This window comes from Rhinichthys klamathensis, unplaced genomic scaffold, assembly GCF_029890125.1.
Source record: "Rhinichthys klamathensis goyatoka isolate OS25496 unplaced genomic scaffold, OSU_Roscu_1.1 h1tg000073l_1, whole genome shotgun sequence".
Lineage (NCBI taxonomy): Eukaryota > Metazoa > Chordata > Actinopteri > Cypriniformes > Leuciscidae > Rhinichthys > Rhinichthys klamathensis.
In genome coordinates this window covers 441548-458278 of record NW_026606616.1, presented here as the reverse complement: position 1 = coordinate 458278, position 16731 = coordinate 441548, and the positions used below count along the sequence as shown (strand labels likewise).

General features: G+C 41.9%; 1 protein-coding gene across 1 annotated transcript in view; it reads right to left on the bottom strand.

Annotated features, from left to right (window-relative positions):
• Window positions 1-311: 311 nt before the first annotated feature.
• The window catches only part of LOC130085113 (epiplakin-like), a 144765-nt gene continuing 128345 nt past the window's right edge, over window positions 312-16731 (bottom strand). Inside the window, exons 36-37 of the mRNA XM_056250686.1 lie at window positions 15381-15408; window positions 312-14978 (exon numbers count right to left, since the gene is read on the bottom strand). Of these exons, the coding sequence (XP_056106661.1) occupies window positions 481-14978; window positions 15381-15408 (14526 nt within the window). The 3' untranslated portion in view covers window positions 312-480. The remainder of the gene's footprint in view (window positions 14979-15380; window positions 15409-16731) is intronic.

Here is a 16731-nt window from a genome sequence, read left to right as displayed (position 1 = left end):
AAGCCTTTTCCCATGTAAAGTTAGACTTGCCAATAAAGAACCCATATATATTTGTGTATCTTTACTGTCCAACTCTGCTAAAATTTTTCTCATGTTCATGTGCTGGAATGCAATAAATGTCAAATGTTGTGAAATTATGATAATGTAAACAAGCCATGTTTAATAAAAAACACAATCTTTATAATGAAAGAGATTACTGACTTGAGAATTATGAAATAAAATAACGTGTTGCAGCTGTAAGTTTATTTGTATTGTTTTGAACATGTAGCCAGAAAGCAGTAACTTTACTTTACAAGTGTAAAACTAGAAAGTGAAGTTATCTTAAACTCTAATATAAACAATGCACACTGAAACTGAAATGGTATACACTTAAATGATACACTTACAGATTTGCAAATGGAATAAGTAGGAAGAGAAGAGTATGATTGTAGTTAACAAAGCATGAATAGTTTGCATGGGATATTGCATCCAATCTTAACTCTACTTTTTTAAAGCAAGCAGACTCAGCCCAGTCTTTGGGTCTCTAACACACCTCTCCACAAGTTGCAAGTATGTGAGGTTCTCCTGTGTGTTGGGATCAAAGAAACCCTTGGTGTCATCATCTGGATCTGAGAGGATCTTGTTCATCTCCTCATCAAAGTACCCTCTTTGGTACGCCACCTCCACAGGGACACGATGGCTGTGCACAGGATCAATGATGCCCCCCGTAGCAATCTGAGCTTCTAGCAGACGAATACCATGGTCCTTGACAATCAGATCTTTTTTTAAGGCCTGGAACAAGGAGATTGTTTTTCCTGTGCTGGGGTCTGTGTAACCAGTAACTGCCCGCTCTGCAGACAGCAGTTTGCTTTTCCATTCTGCTCCAACAATCCCTTCAGTCACCGCCTGCTCTACTGACAGTTTTTTATTCTTCACTGGGTCCATCATAAAGCCAGTGGCAGCCTGTGCCTCAAGTAAAACCAAAGACGTTCCTGGTGTTAGAAGTCCCTTATTTTTGGCTTTGATTATGCTCATGGTCTGTTTGGTAGACTCCACAAATACACCAGCAATGCAGTTCGTCCCTTTCAGGTATTTTCGCACGGAGTCTATTTCACTTACATGATCAACTGTGACTTTTCCAGTAGTTAGGTCTTTGTACATTTTCTCATCAATGACTTTGGATAGCAGCAACTCATCAGCACTCACATCCTTTCTGATACCTTGGAAGTTGTGCTGTTGGGTTGTCTCTGTTGTTGCTGTGGTGGTGGTAGTAATTGTCTGGGTGATTGTTCCTGATTTCTGTGATACTAAGGTCAGAACTATTTCTAAGAATTGTTCAATAGTTATTGTACCTGACTTAAACTGCTGCACCAGTTCTCTCCTCTTTTCCTCGGATATGTAATTTGAATACAGCAGATCCCAAAGAGTCACAAGCTGTCCTTGGAATTTACCTCCTGCTTTCTTTGTGGTTGTAGACTTGAGGATATTCTTTGTATGTTCATCAATGAAGAAGTAGTACTCGCCCTTTTTCACAATTACAAGGAGGCTCAGGCCAGTCAGGGGGTCTTTAACACACCTCTCCACAAGTTGCAAGTATGTGAGGTTCTCCTGTGTGTTGGGATCAAAGAAACCCTTGGTGTCATCATCTGGATCAGAGAGGATCTTGTTCATCTCCTCATCAAAGTACCCTCTTTGGTAAGCCACCTCCACAGGGACACGATGGCTGTGCACAGGATCAATGATGCCCCCCGTAGCAATCTGAGCTTCTAGCAGACGAATACCATGGTCCTTGACAATCAGATCTTTTTTTAAGGCCTGGAACAAAGAGATTGTTTTGCCTGTGTAGGGATCGGTGTACCCAGTCACTGCCCGCTCTGCAGACATCAGTTTGCTTTTCCATTCCATCCCCACAATCCCTTCTGCCACCGCCTGCTCTACTGACAGTTTTTTGTTTTTCACTGGGTCAATCATAAAGCCAGTGGCAGCCTGTGCCTCAAGTAAAACCAAAGACGTTCCTGGTGTTAGAAGTCCCTTATTTTTGGCTTCGCTTATGCTCACGGTCTGTTTGGTAGACTGCACAAATACACCAGCAATGCAGTTCGTCCCTTTCAGGTATTTTCGCACAGAGTCTATTTCACTTACATGATCAACTGTGACTTTTCCAGTAGTTAGGTCTTTGTACATTTTCTCATCAATGACTTTGGATAGCAGCAGCTCATCAGCACTCACATCCTTTCTGATACCTTGGAAGTTGTTCTTTTGGGTTGTCTCTGTTGTTGTTGCTGTGGTGGTGGTAGTAATTGTCTGGGTGCTTGTTCCTGATTTCTGTGATACTAAGGTCAGAACTATTTCTAAGAATTGTTCAATAGTTATTGTACCTGACTTAAACTGCTGCACCAGTTCTCTCCTCTTTTCCTCGGATATGTAATTTGAATACAGCAGATCCCAAAGAGTCACAAGCTGTCCTTGGAATTTACCTCCTGCTTTCTTTGTGGTTGTAGACTTGAGTATATTCTTTGTATGTTCATCGGTGAAGAAGTAATACTCGCCCTTTTTCACAATTACAAGGAGGCTCAGGCCAGTATTGGGGTCTTTAACACACCTCTCCACAAGTTGCAGGTATGTGAGGTTCTCCTGTGTGTTGGGATCAAAGAAACCCTTGGTGTCATCATCTGAATCAGAGAGGATCTTGTTCATCTCCTCATCAAAGTACCCTCTTTGGTAAGCCACCTCCACAGGGACACGATGGCTGTGCACAGGATCAATGATGCCCCCCGTAGCAATCTGAGCTTCTAGCAGACGAATACCATGGTCCTTGACAATCAGATCTTGTTTTAAGGCCTGGAACAAGGAGATTGTTTTTCCCGTGCTGGGGTCTGTGTAACCAGTAACTGCCCGCTCTGCAGACAGCAGTTTGCTTTTCCATTCTGTTCCAACAATCCCTTCAGTCACCGCCTGCTCTACTGACAGTTTTTTGTTCTTCACTGGGTCAATCATAAAGCCAGTGGCAGCCTGGGCCTCAAGTAAAACCAAAGACGTTCCTGGTGTTAGAAGTCCCTTATTTTTGGCCTCACTTATGCTCATGGTCTGTTTGGTAGACTGCACAAATACACCAGCAATACAGTTTGTCCCTTTCAGGTATTTTCGCACAGAGTCTATTTCACTTACATGATCAACTGTGACTTTTCCAGTAGTTAGGTCTTTGTACATTTTCTCATCAATGACTTTGGATAGCAGCAACTCATTAGCACTCACATCCTTTCTGATACCTTGGAAGTTGTGCTGTTGGGTTGTCTCTGTTGTTGCTGTGGTGGTGGTAGTAATTGTCTGGGTGCTTTTTCCTGATTTCTGTGATACTAAGGTCAGAACTATTTCTAAGAATTGTTCAATAGTTATTGTACCTGACTTAAACTGCTGCACCAGTTCTCTCCTCTTTTCCTCAGATATGTAATTTGAATACAGCAGATCCCAAAGTGTCACCAGCTGTCCTTGGAATTTACCTCCTGCTTTCTTTGTGGTTGCAGACTTGAGGATATTCTTTGTATGTTCATCAATGAAGAAGTAGTACTCTCCCTTTTTCACAATCACAAGGAGGCTCAGGCCAGTGTTAGGGTCTTTAACACACCTCTCCACAAGTTGCAAGTATGTGAGGTTCTCCTGTGTGTTGGGATCAAAGAAACCCTTGGTGTCATCATCTGGATCAGAGAGGATCTTGTTCATCTCCTCATCAAAGTAACCTCTTTGGTAAGCCACCTCCACAGGGACACGATGGCTGTGCACAGGATCAATGATGCCCCCCGTAGCAATCTGAGCTTCTAGCAGACGAATACCATGGTCCTTGACAATCAGATCTTTTTTTAAGGCCTGGAACAAGGAGATTGTTTTTCCCGTGCTGGGGTCTGTGTAACCAGTTACTGCCCGCTCTGCAGACAGCAGTTTGCTTTTCCATTCTGTTCCAACAATCCCTTCAGTCACTGCCTGCTCTACTGACAGTTTTTTGTTCTTTACTGGGTCAATCATAAAGCCAGTGGCAGCCTGGGCCTCAAGTAAAACCAAAGACGTTCCTGGTGTTAGAAGTCCCTTATTTTTGGCTTTGATTATGCTCATGGTCTGTTTGGTAGACTGCACAAATACACCAGCAATGCAGTTTGTCCCTTTCAGGTATTTTCGCACAGAGTCTATTTCACTTACATGATCAACTGTGACTTTTCCAGTAGTTAGGTCTTTGTACATTTTCTCATCAATGACTTTGGATAGCAGCAACTCATTAGCACTCACATCCTTTCTGATACCTTGGAAGTTGTGCTGTTGGGTTGTCTCTGTTGTTGCTGTGGTGGTGGTAGTAATTGTCTGGGTGCTTGTTCCTGATTTCTGTGATACTAAGGTCAGAACTATTTCTAAGAATTGTTCAATAGTTATTGTACCTGACTTAAACTGCTGCGCCAGTTCTCTCCTCTTTTCCTCGGATATGTAATTTGAATACAGCAGATCCCAAAGAGTCACAAGCTGTCCTTGGAATTTACCTCCTGCTTTCTTTGTGGTTGTAGACTTGAGGATATTCTTTGTATGTTCATCAATGAAGAAGTAGTACTCGCCCTTTTTCACAATTACAAGGAGGCTCAGGCCAGTCTGGGGGTCTTTAACACACCTCTCCACAAGTTGCAAATATGTGAGGTTCTCCTGTGTGTTGGGATCAAAGAAACCCTTGGTGTCATCATCTGGATCAGAGAGGATCTTGTTCATCTCCTCATCAAAGTACCCTCTTTGGTAAGCCACCTCCACAGGGACACGATGGCTGTGCACAGGATCAATGATGCCCCCCGTAGCAATCTGAGCTTCTAGCAGACGAATACCATGGTCCTTGACAATCAGATCTTTTTTTAAGGCCTGGAACAAAGAGATTGTTTTGCCTGTGTAGGGATCGGTGTACCCAGTCACTGCCCGCTCTGCAGACATCAGTTTGCTTTTCCATTCCATCCCCACAATCCCTTCTGCCACCGCCTGCTCTACTGACAGTTTTTTGTTCTTCACTGGGTCAATCATAAAGCCAGTGGCAGCCTGTGCCTCAAGTAAAACCAAAGACGTTCCTGGTGTTAGAAGTCCCTTAGTTTTGGCTTCGCTTATGCTCACGGTCTGTTTGGTAGACTGCACAAATACACCAGCAATGCAGTTCGTCCCTTTCAGGTATTTTCGCACAGAGTCTATTTCACTTACATGATTAACTGTGACTTTTCCAGTAGTTAGGTCTTTGTACATTTTCTCATCAATGATTTTGGATAGCAGCAGCTCATCAGCACTCACATCCTTTCTGATACCTTGGAAGTTGTTCTTTTGGGTTGTCTCTGTTGTTGTTGCTGTGGTGGTGGTAGTAATTGTCTGGGTGCTTGTTCCTGATTTCTGTGATACTAAGGTCAGAACTATTTCTAAGAATTGTTCAATAGTTATTGTACCTGACTTAAACTGCTGCACCAGTTCTCTCCTCTTTTCCTCGGATATGTAATTTGAATACAGCAGATCCCAAAGAGTCACAAGCTGTCCTTGGAATTTACCTCCTGCTTTCTTTGTGGTTGTAGACTTGAGTATATTCTTTGTATGTTCATCAGTGAAGAAGTAATACTCGCCCTTTTTCACAATTACAAGGAGGCTCAGGCCAGTCTTGGGGTCTTTAACACACCTCTCCACAAGTTGCAGGTATGTGAGGTTCTCCTGTGTGTTGGGATCAAAGAAACCCTTGGTGTCATCATCTGAATCAGAGAGGATCTTGTTCATCTCCTCATCAAAGTACCCTCTTTGGTAAGCCACCTCCACAGGGACACGATGGCTGTGCACAGGATCAATGATGCCCCCCGTAGCAATCTGAGCTTCTAGCAGACGAATACCATGGTCCTTGACAATCAGATCTTGTTTTAAGGCCTGGAACAAGGAGATTGTTTTTCCCGTGCTGGGGTCTGTGTAACCAGTAACTGCCCGCTCTGCAGACAGCAGTTTGGTTTTCCATTCTGTTCCAACAATCCCTTCAGTCACCGCCTGCTCTACTGACAGTTTTTTGTTCTTCACTGGGTCAATCATAAAGCCAGTGGCAGCCTGGGCCTCAAGTAAAACCAAAGACGTTCCTGGTGTTAGAAGTCCCTTATTTTTGGCTTCACTTATGCTCATGGTCTGTTTGGTAGACTGCACAAATACACCAGCAATACAGTTTGTCCCTTTCAGGTATTTTCGCACAGAGTCTATTTCACTTACATGATCAACTGTGACTTTTCCAGTAGTTAGGTCTTTGTACATTTTCTCATCAATGACTTTGGATAGCAGCAACTCATTAGCACTCACATCCTTTCTGATACCTTGGAAGTTGTGCTGTTGGGTTGTCTCTGTTGTTGCTGTGGTGGTGGTAGTAATTGTCTGGGTGCTTGTTCCTGATTTCTGTGATACTAAGGTCAGAACTATTACTAAGAATTGTTCAATAGTTATTGTACCTGACTTAAACTGCTGCACCAGTTCTCTCCTCTTTTCCTCAGATATGTAATTTGAATACAGCAGATCCCAAAGTGTCACCAGCTGTCCTTGGAATTTACCTCCTGCTTTCTTTGTGGTTGCAGACTTGAGGATATTCTTTGTATGTTCATCAATGAAGAAGTAGTACTCTCCCTTTTTCACAATCACAAGGAGGCTCAGGCCAGTGTTAGGGTCTTTAACACACCTCTCCACAAGTTGCAAGTATGTGAGGTTCTCCTGTGTGTTGGGATCAAAGAAACCCTTGGTGTCATCATCTGGATCAGAGAGGATCTTGTTCATCTCCTCATCAAAGTAACCTCTTTGGTAAGCCACCTCCACAGGGACACGATGGCTGTGCACAGGATCAATGATGCCCCCCGTAGCAATCTGAGCTTCTAGCAGACGAATACCATGGTCCTTGACAATCAGATCTTTTTTTAAGGCCTGGAACAAGGAGATTGTTTTTCCCGTGCTGGGGTCTGTGTAACCAGTAACTGCCCGCTCTGCAGACAGCAGTTTGCTTTTCCATTCTGTTCCAACAATCCCTTCAGTCACTGCCTGCTCTACTGACAGTTTTTTGTTCTTTACTGGGTCAATCATAAAGCCAGTGGCAGCCTGGGCCTCAAGTAAAACCAAAGACGTTCCTGGTGTTAGAAGTCCCTTATTTTTGGCTTTGATTATGCTCATGGTCTGTTTGGTAGACTGCACAAATACACCAGCAATGCAGTTTGTCCCTCTCAGGTATTTTCGCACAGAGTCTATTTCACTTACATGATCAACTGTGACTTTTCCAGTAGTTAGGTCTTTGTACATTTTCTCATCAATGACTTTGGATAGCAGCAACTCATCAGCACTCACATCCTTTCTGATACCTTGGAAGTTGTGCTGTTGGGTTGTCTCTGTTGTTGCTGTGGTGATGGTAGTAATTGTCTGGGTGCTTGTTCCTGATTTCTGTGATACTAAGGTCAGAACTATTTCTAAGAATTGTTCAATAGTTATTGTACCTGACTTAAACTGCTGCACCAGTTCTCTCCTCTTTTCCTCGGATATGTAATTTGAATACAGCAGATCCCAAAGAGTCACAAGCTGTCCTTGGAATTTACCTCCTGCTTTCTTTGTGGTTGTAGACTTGAGGATATTCTTTGTATGTTCATCAATGAAGAAGTAGTACTCGCCCTTTTTCACAATTACAAGGAGGCTCAGGCCAGTCTGGGGGTCTTTAACACACCTCTCCACAAGTTGCAAGTATGTGAGGTTCTCCTGTGTGTTGGGATCAAAGAAACCCTTGGTGTCATCATCTGGATCAGAGAGGATCTTGTTCATCTCCTCATCAAAGTACCCTCTTTGGTAAGCCACCTCCACAGGGACACGATGGCTGTGCACAGGATCAATGATGCCCCCCGTAGCAATCTGAGCTTCTAGCAGACGAATACCATGGTCCTTGACAATCAGATCTTTTTTTAAGGCCTGGAACAAAGAGATTGTTTTGCCTGTGTAGGGATCGGTGTACCCAGTCACTGCCCGCTCTGCAGACATCAGTTTGCTTTTCCATTCCATCCCCACAATCCCTTCTGCCACCGCCTGCTCTACTGACAGTTTTTTGTTCTTTACTGGGTCAATCATAAAGCCAGTGGCAGCCTGGGCCTCAAGTAAAACCAAAGACGTTCCTGGTGTTAGAAGTCCCTTATTTTTGGCTTCGCTTATGCTCACGGTCTGTTTGGTAGACTGCACAAATACACCAGCAATGCAGTTCGTCCCTTTCAGGTATTTTCGCACAGAGTCTATTTCACTTACATGATCAACTGTGACTTTTCCAGTAGTTAGGTCTTTGTACATTTTCTCATCAATGACTTTGGATAGCAGCAGCTCATTAGCACTCACATCCTTTCTGATACCTTGGAAGTTGTGCTGTTGGGTTGTTTCTGTTGTTGCTGTGGTGGTGGTAGTAATTGTCTGGGTGCTTGTTCCTGATTTCTGTGATACTAAGGTCAGAACTATTTCTAAGAATTGTTCAATAGTTATTGTACCTGACTTAAACTGCTGCACCAGTTCTCTCCTCTTTTCCTCAGATATGTAATTTGAATACAGCAGATCCCAAAGTGTCACCAGCTGTCCTTGGAATTTACCTCCTGCTTTCTTTGTGGTTGCAGACTTGAGGATATTCTTTGTATGTTCATCAATGAAGAAGTAGTACTCTCCCTTTTTCACAATCACAAGGAGGCTCAGGCCAGTGTTAGGGTCTTTAACACACCTCTCCACAAGTTGCAAGTATGTGAGGTTCTCCTGTGTGTTGGGATCAAAGAAACCCTTGGTGTCATCATCTGGATCAGAGAGGATCTTGTTCATCTCCTCATCAAAGTAACCTCTTTGGTAAGCCACCTCCACAGGGACACGATGGCTGTGCACAGGATCAATGATGCCCCCCGTAGCAATCTGAGCTTCTAGCAGACGAATACCATGGTCCTTGACAATCAGATCTTTTTTTAAGGCCTGGAACAAAGAGATTGTTTTGCCTGTGTAGGGATCGGTGTACCCAGTCACTGCCCGCTCTGCAGACATCAGTTTGCTTTTCCATTCCATCCCCACAATCCCTTCTGCCACCGCCTGCTCTACTGACAGTTTTTTGTTCTTCACTGGGTCAATCATAAAGCCAGTGGCAGCCTGTGCCTCAAGTAAAACCAAAGACGTTCCTGGTGTTAGAAGTCCCTTAGTTTTGGCTTCGCTTATGCTCACGGTCTGTTTGGTAGACTGCACAAATACACCAGCAATGCAGTTCGTCCCTTTCAGGTATTTTCGCACAGAGTCTATTTCACTTACATGATCAACTGTGACTTTCCCAGTAGTTAGGTCTTTGTACATTTTCTCATCAATGACTTTGGATAGCAGCAGCTCATCAGCACTCACATCCTTTCTGATACCTTGGAAGTTGTTCTTTTGGGTTGTCTCTGTTGTTGTTGCTGTGGTGGTGGTAGTAATTGTGTGGGTGCTTGTTCCTGATTTCTGTGATACTAAGGTCAAAACTATTTCTAAGAATTGTTCAATAGTTATTGTACCTGACTTAAACTGCTGCACCAATTCTCTCCTCTTTTCCTCAGATATGTAATTTGAATACAGCAGATCCCAAAGTGTCACCAGCTGTCCTTGGAATTTACCTCCTGCTTTCTTTGTGGTTGCAGACTTGAGGATATTCTTTGTATGTTCATCAATGAAGAAGTAGTACTCTCCCTTTTTCACAATCACAAGGAGGCTCAGGCCAGTGTTGGGGTCTTTAACACACCTCTCCACAAGTTGCAAGTATGTGAGGTTCTCCTGTGTATTGGGATCAAAGAAACCCTTGGTGTCATCATCTGGATCAGAGAGGATCTTGTTCATCTCCTCATCAAAGTACCCTCTTTGGTAAGCCACCTCCACAGGGACACGATGGCTGTGTACAGGATCAATGATGCCCCCCGTAGCAATCTGAGCTTCTAGCAGACGAATACCATGGTCCTTGACAATCAGATCTTTTTTTAAGGCCTGGAACAAGGATATTGTTTTGCCTGTGTAGGGATCTGTGTACCCAGTTACTGCCCGTTCTGCAGACATCAGTTTGCTTTTCCATTCCATCCCCACAATCCCTTCTGCCACCGCCTGCTCTACTGAAAGCTTTTTGTTCTTCTCTGGGTCAATCATAAAACCAGTGGCAGCCTGGGCCTCAAGTAAAACCAGAGTCGTTCCAGGTGTCAGAAGTCCCTTATTTCTTGCTTCAAAAATGCTCATGGTCTGTTTGGTTGACTGGACATATACACCAGCAATACAGTTTGTTGCGCCAAGGTATTTTTGAATAGATTCCATATTGTTTATATCTTCATCATCTACTTCTTCATTGATAAGCTTAGTAAACATTTGTTTTGAGATGATTTTTGCTTCAAATAGTTCACTTGCTGACACTTGTTTTCTCAGACCTTTAAAGGAATGCCTTTTTGTGCTTACCTCAATAGTCATTACTGTCACCATTTCTGTTATCTCCTCTATTGATAGTGTCTTTTGTTTGTATTGTTCAAGTAATTCGTTTCTCTTCTCTGCAGATATATACTCTGAGTGTAGTACATCCCAAAGTGATACACGTTTGTCTGCAAACTTTCCAGCATTGATGATCACTGATTTTTCTTTGAGGACATTTATTATTTGTTTGTCATTGAAGGTTGAGCTTTCAGCACTCTTTTCAGTTATTGGGAGAAGCAGCATGCCGGTTGTTGAATTCTTTTCACATTTCGTCATGAGCTGATGGTAGGTAAGAGGTTCTTTTGTTTGGGGGTCTGAAAACCCTTTTTCACTTTTACTAAGATTTGCCAGAAGATCACTGGTCTCCTTATTCAAGCATCCTTTCATAATTGCTTTTTGAACAGGCAACCGATAGCTTCCCGTTGGATCAATAATTCCCCCTGTGGCAAGCTGTGCATCTAAGAGGTTCAGTCCATGTTTCCGAGGGATGAGACCTTTATTCATAGCTTCAAATAAGCAGATCTGCTCATCTGTGTATGGGTCTGTGAAGCCAGTGACAGCACGTTCAGCCAATAGCAAGTGCTCCAATATCTCTGGTCCAATAAGTTGACCTCTGACAGCCTCCATGACTGAGTGATGTGTGTTTTTGATTGGATCGATAACATATCCAGTTGCTGCCTGAGCCTCAAGCAGCAACAGTGCTGCATTGGAAGTGAGTAAGCCTTCAGTTTTTGCCATGTTTAAGCTTAACACTTTTCCTGATGGATGAAGCTTCACTCCAGCAATACTTCCAGTGCCCTTCAAATACCTTTGAACAGATTCAAGTTTAACCACATTTCCAAGGGTCTCCTTACCAAGTTGCAGTGCTTTGTAAGTACTGGTGTCAATGATTCCAGACTCATGCAGCTGTTGCACAGAAACGGGTTTTCTCAGGCCCATTGTTGTTTGAGGAGCTGCTTCTTTCTGTTCTAGTGTTTCAATAGTTGTGGTAACCACGGTTTCAACATCCTTGATATTTATCTTGCCCAAACAAAATTGTTCAAAGTACTGCTGCCTCTGTTCATCTGTGAAGTATACAGAATGAATTATCTCCCAAAGAGACAGTGATTTTCCAGAGAAACGGCCAACACGAATGACAACTTTGTTTTTCTCAAATTCTTCCTTAATCTCAACGTCGGAGATGATTTTTTGTGATTTCTCTTGTGTTTTCCCTTTTTCGGCAACTGGAAGAAGTAAAAGACCAGTATGGGGATCCTTTATGCATCGTGCGATCATCTCCATGTAAGTCAGATTTTCTTGTGTGGTGGGATCAAAAAATCCTTTAGTGTCATCGGTTTGATCAGCAAGTATCTGGTTTAAGTCAGAATCAAAATAACCCTTCCGGAAAGCAACATCAAGTGGCAAATGTAAACATGTTAAGGGATCAATGATGCCACCTGTAGCAATCTGGGCTTCAAGCAGACGAATGCCATGCTGCTTTACAATAAGTTCTTTCTTGATTGCTTCGAAAAGTGATATTGTCTTGCCTGTGTATGGGTCTTTGTAACCAGTCACTGCTTTCTCAGCAGCCAGGAGTTTTTCATACAACTCTGGAACTATGATTTTCTGCTTCAGTGCCTCATCAACGGTGAGTTTCTTGTTTTGTATTGGATCAATAATAAACCCAGTGGCAGCCTGTGCTTCAAGAAGACACAATGCAGTGCCAGGGGTAAGATGGCCTTCTTTTCTGGCGTTGTAGATGCTCATTTTCTGATTAGACTTTTGTAATATTACACCTGCGATACAGCTTGTTCCGCTGAGGAAGTTCCTCAAAGTGCCCGTCTCAATGAGATCTTTGATTGTCAGCTTCCCCTCAATAACATTTTTGTATTTATTGTCATCTATTATTCCCAAATTCAGCAGCTCCAAAATCGAAACTTTTCCCCTGAGACCATCTACACTGAGGTCAGCATTTCTTTGTACTTCTTTGCGCTCAATGATCTCTAAAACTATTGTGATGATTTCTTCAATTGTGATTGCTTTTGACTTGTAACATTTTAACAGCTCCTGTCTTTTCTCCTCAGACAAATATTCTGAGTTGATGAGATCCCAGAGTGTCACTTTCTTGCTGCTGAATCTGCCGTATCGCACAGAGACATGCGTGGTGTGGAAGGCCTCTTTGGTGCTGTCCCCTATCTTGACTCTCTTGTCGTTCCCTTTGATTATCAAAAGGCAAAGGCCCGTGCTTTGGTCAGTGACACATCTGGACATAAGCTGCATATAGGTAAGGTTTTCATGAGTGTTTGGGTCAAAGAATCCTTTTGTGTCATCAGTTGGATCACAAAGGGTCTGATTCATTTCACTATCAAAGAATCCTCGTTTATAAGCAATATGAACTGGAATGCGATGGCTATTTACAGGATCAATAATGCCCCCTGTGGCAATCTGGGCCTCTAGTAGACGTATACCATGATCTTTCACAATTAAATCTTTTTGCATTGCTTGGAACAATGAGATTTTCTTGCCAGTGTATGGATCATGGTAACCTGTCACTGCCTTCTCTGCTGAGGATAGTTTTGCATGAAGATCAGCCCCTACCACCCGTGCCTTCACTGCATCATCTACAGAGAACTTTAGATTAGCAATTGGGTCAATTATGTATCCTGTTGCAGCCTGGGCTTCAAGAAGAACAAGTGATGTTCCTGGCCTCAGAATCCCTTTTTGTCTGGCTTGGTAGATTGACATCACTTGTGAGTCAGGAAGCAGCACACCAGCAATGCTTGGTTTGCCTTGTAGATATGTATGCACAGATACATTCTCCGTAACATCTTTGACAGTCTTTTTTCCTTCTCTGAGATCTTCTAGATCATGCTCTGTGATGATATCAGCCTCAAAGAGCTGGTTTGCACTTACTTTTTCCCTTATACCTTCAAAAACTACTTTAGCTGTTTTCACTGAATGTTCAATGATCTCCAGGACTTTAGTGACGATAAATTCAACCGTGACTGTTCTGTTTCTGTATTGCTGGATAAAGTCTAGCCTTTGCTGTTCAGTGAAGTATTCAGACATAAGTAATTCCCAGAGTGAAACAGTCATTCCAATGTATTTACCATGTGTCACTTTCACCATGACACCCTTGAATACTTTTTTGATGTCATAGCCAATGAATGTGTGATTCAGACTACCAGATGTATCCTGAATGGGCAACAATGTAAGTCCTGTAGAAGAGTCAATGACACAATGATCCAGCAGTTGTAGATATGTCAGATTATCCTTTGTGTTTGGGTCAAAGAATCCTTTAGTGTCATCTTCAGGATCCTTAAGGATGGCATTCATTTCCTCATCAAAGAAGCCACGCTTGTATGCTACATCCACAGGAACTCTATGACTGTATATGGGGTCAATAATTCCACCAGTTGCAATTTGTGCTTCAAGCAAGCGGATTCCATGCTCCTTCACAATCAGTTCCTTCTTCAGAGCTTGAAAAAGAGAAATGGTTTCACCAGTGTATGGGTCCTTGTAACCAGTAACTGCACGTTCTGCTGCAAGCAATTTTGCATGGTATTCTGGTCCTACAAGTTTTTGTTTAATGGCTGCATCTACAGTGAATGTCTTGTTTTCAACAGGGTCAATCATGAATCCAGTTGCAGCCTGTGCTTCTAGCAGAATCAAAGCAGAACCAGGCATGATTATTCCTTGTCTCATTGCCTGATAGATGCTCATTTTCTTATTTGTGGAGAGCACAGCTACTCCCCCAATGCTCTTTTGACCTTCTAGATATTCTTTAACCGTTTCCATTAACATCACGTCCTGGGTGGTGGTTTTACCATCATGTAGATTTTCAAATGTCTGTTGGTCAATTATTTTTGATGACAGAAGCTCAGCAGAGGTTACACCTCTGCGGAGGCCTTTAAATGTGATGTACATCGGGAAAAGCAGTAAACCTGTGTCTGGGGCTACTGTGCATTTCTTTATCAGCGATGGATAGGTGAGGTTTTCCTGAGAGTTTGGGTCATAGAATATTTTTAGATCATCCATCTGGTCTCTGAAAAGATCTTTGTCATAGTGACCTCGTCCATTGGCTTGTTCTTCTGTTAGGTAGCATTTTTCAATAGGGTCATAGATCCCTTTGCCAGAGATCTGTGCCTCAAGTAGTCTAATGCCATACTCTTTTGGAATCACATCTTTCTGCATGGCCTGGAAGAGTGAGATTTGTTGGTTGGTGTAAGGATCTGTGTAGCCCATGATGGCCCTCTCAGCGAATTGAAGTTTCTCTTTCATTTCACGTCCCACAATGCCTTCCTTTACCGCATCTTCTACAGTGCATATCCTGTTTTTGACTGGGTCGATGATTCCTCCTGTTGCAGCTTGGGCTTCTAACAGTGCCAGACATGTTCCTGGAGTCAACAAGCGTTTCTTGTAGGCTTGGTATATTGTAATGGTTTCATTTGAATGTTCAAGAAACACCCCAGCTACTGGCCCCTGAGAATTGCAATTTTCCTGAGCTGGCATTTTTTTGTGTGGATATTTTCTTGCACCAGCTTCTGTGGATTACATAAGAATAATTATTAGCAATGCATTAAAAAAATACATTTAAATTATTCATTATGTTTTTGTTTACTGTACACTGTAAAAAAAACGTTTTAATTTTTTAAAAGAAAACTACCAAAAATGCTACAGTAAAAACATGTTAACTGGTTATCTGCTTTTGCAAGAAAAAAACAAATTTTTAACTATTTTAATCTAATTACCACATCATTTATGGTACAAAAAAACAGAAAAAGGACATTCCCAGAAGTCCCTGCATTTCACATCACATATGATTTAATTTTTTTATATATAATTTTGTTTCTTCTTATTTTTGTCATCAGTGATGTTACATTGTGTTACATTTTATGTTAACTAATTTAACATATATTTCATTATTTTAGTGTCACGTGTGTTACCCTGATGGTGTTTTGTCTTTGTATGACCCTGTGCACCATCTACAGGTTTATATGAGTATTGACCATGTTTTATGAACAGGCTGAGTAAAGCTGCAGACTCGGAGACCTGCATCTACAGTCCCTCTGCACCCAGAGTCCCGCATTCTCAGACAGACCCCTCGTTTTTCGAGACAGCGCCTCCTATCAAATTGTATCGGATAAACATGTGAAGAACATGTGAAGAACTTAAGCCAAAACGTGAGTAGGCTATCTTCAATTTTATTTAGCGAATCGTAGTAGCCTACTCGTTTGATTTATTTTTTAATAAAACTAATTTGGCTCATCGATACAACATATGAATAGTCTATTTAATATTTGTAAAGATAGTTTGTAACAAGATTTGAGCCGTTAATGTTTGTTTTTTCGCCCTCTTCCCCCCGAAAATATTTTGATAGCTAACGTTAGCCTTTAACCTTGGACTTTTTGTAGATATGTCATAAATGCTGCAGTGATTTTCACTGCCCATTTTGTGCCCCGGCCCCCATATATTTCAAACCCACAAAGTTGTCCAAAGTTCAAAAACATCTCAAGGGACACTTCAACAGAGCAGTGCAACATGAAGGTAACATTTGCAAACATCTTTTTTCTTTTTTTTTTCTTTCTTTCTTTTTGAAACATCATAAGACATGTGCTATCGGGCCTATACTGTTGTAGGTTATTCCAGGGTACACCATACATCGATGGAGTCGCCCCTGCCGAACCCAGCAACATATCATTATATGATTATGCAAAGCGACTTATAAATTAGTTTTTTTAATGCAATTGAAGACGAAAAGTAAAGTCACGAACACAGTTTTTTCTTCCTTTTTTCTTTACAGCAAGATGATGTTTAGGTGATCATTAAATAAAGTACAGAATTGTTTATTATTGGTGTTTTGTCTATTCTGATTTGTTTTGCTTCGCATTCAAAATATCAAAAAACAGATTTTGTAATGTTAGCATGGTAATGTTAATTAGACCATTATAGGTTGAACTGAAAGAAAAATTGGAATTTGAATAAAAAAATATAATAAAAAAAACATTGTAGCAATATAATATCACATACTATTTTTCAGAAGATAGTTCAATCTGTAATTGTATCCCTTCCATCGCAATGAGTTTTTTTTTTTTTTTTTGGCACATGCATGCAGGGAACGCAAATATTTATTGGATCATTTATTTGGAGACCGTAATATTGCATCCTATTGTTTTTAATTGCATTTGGATAAGCGTGCGCTGTACTCTGTGTGCGGATGTTATACGATCTTTCGAACAGCAGGAGGCGCTGTGTTCGAAAAACGAGGGGTCTGAGAATGCGGGACTCTCGGTGGGG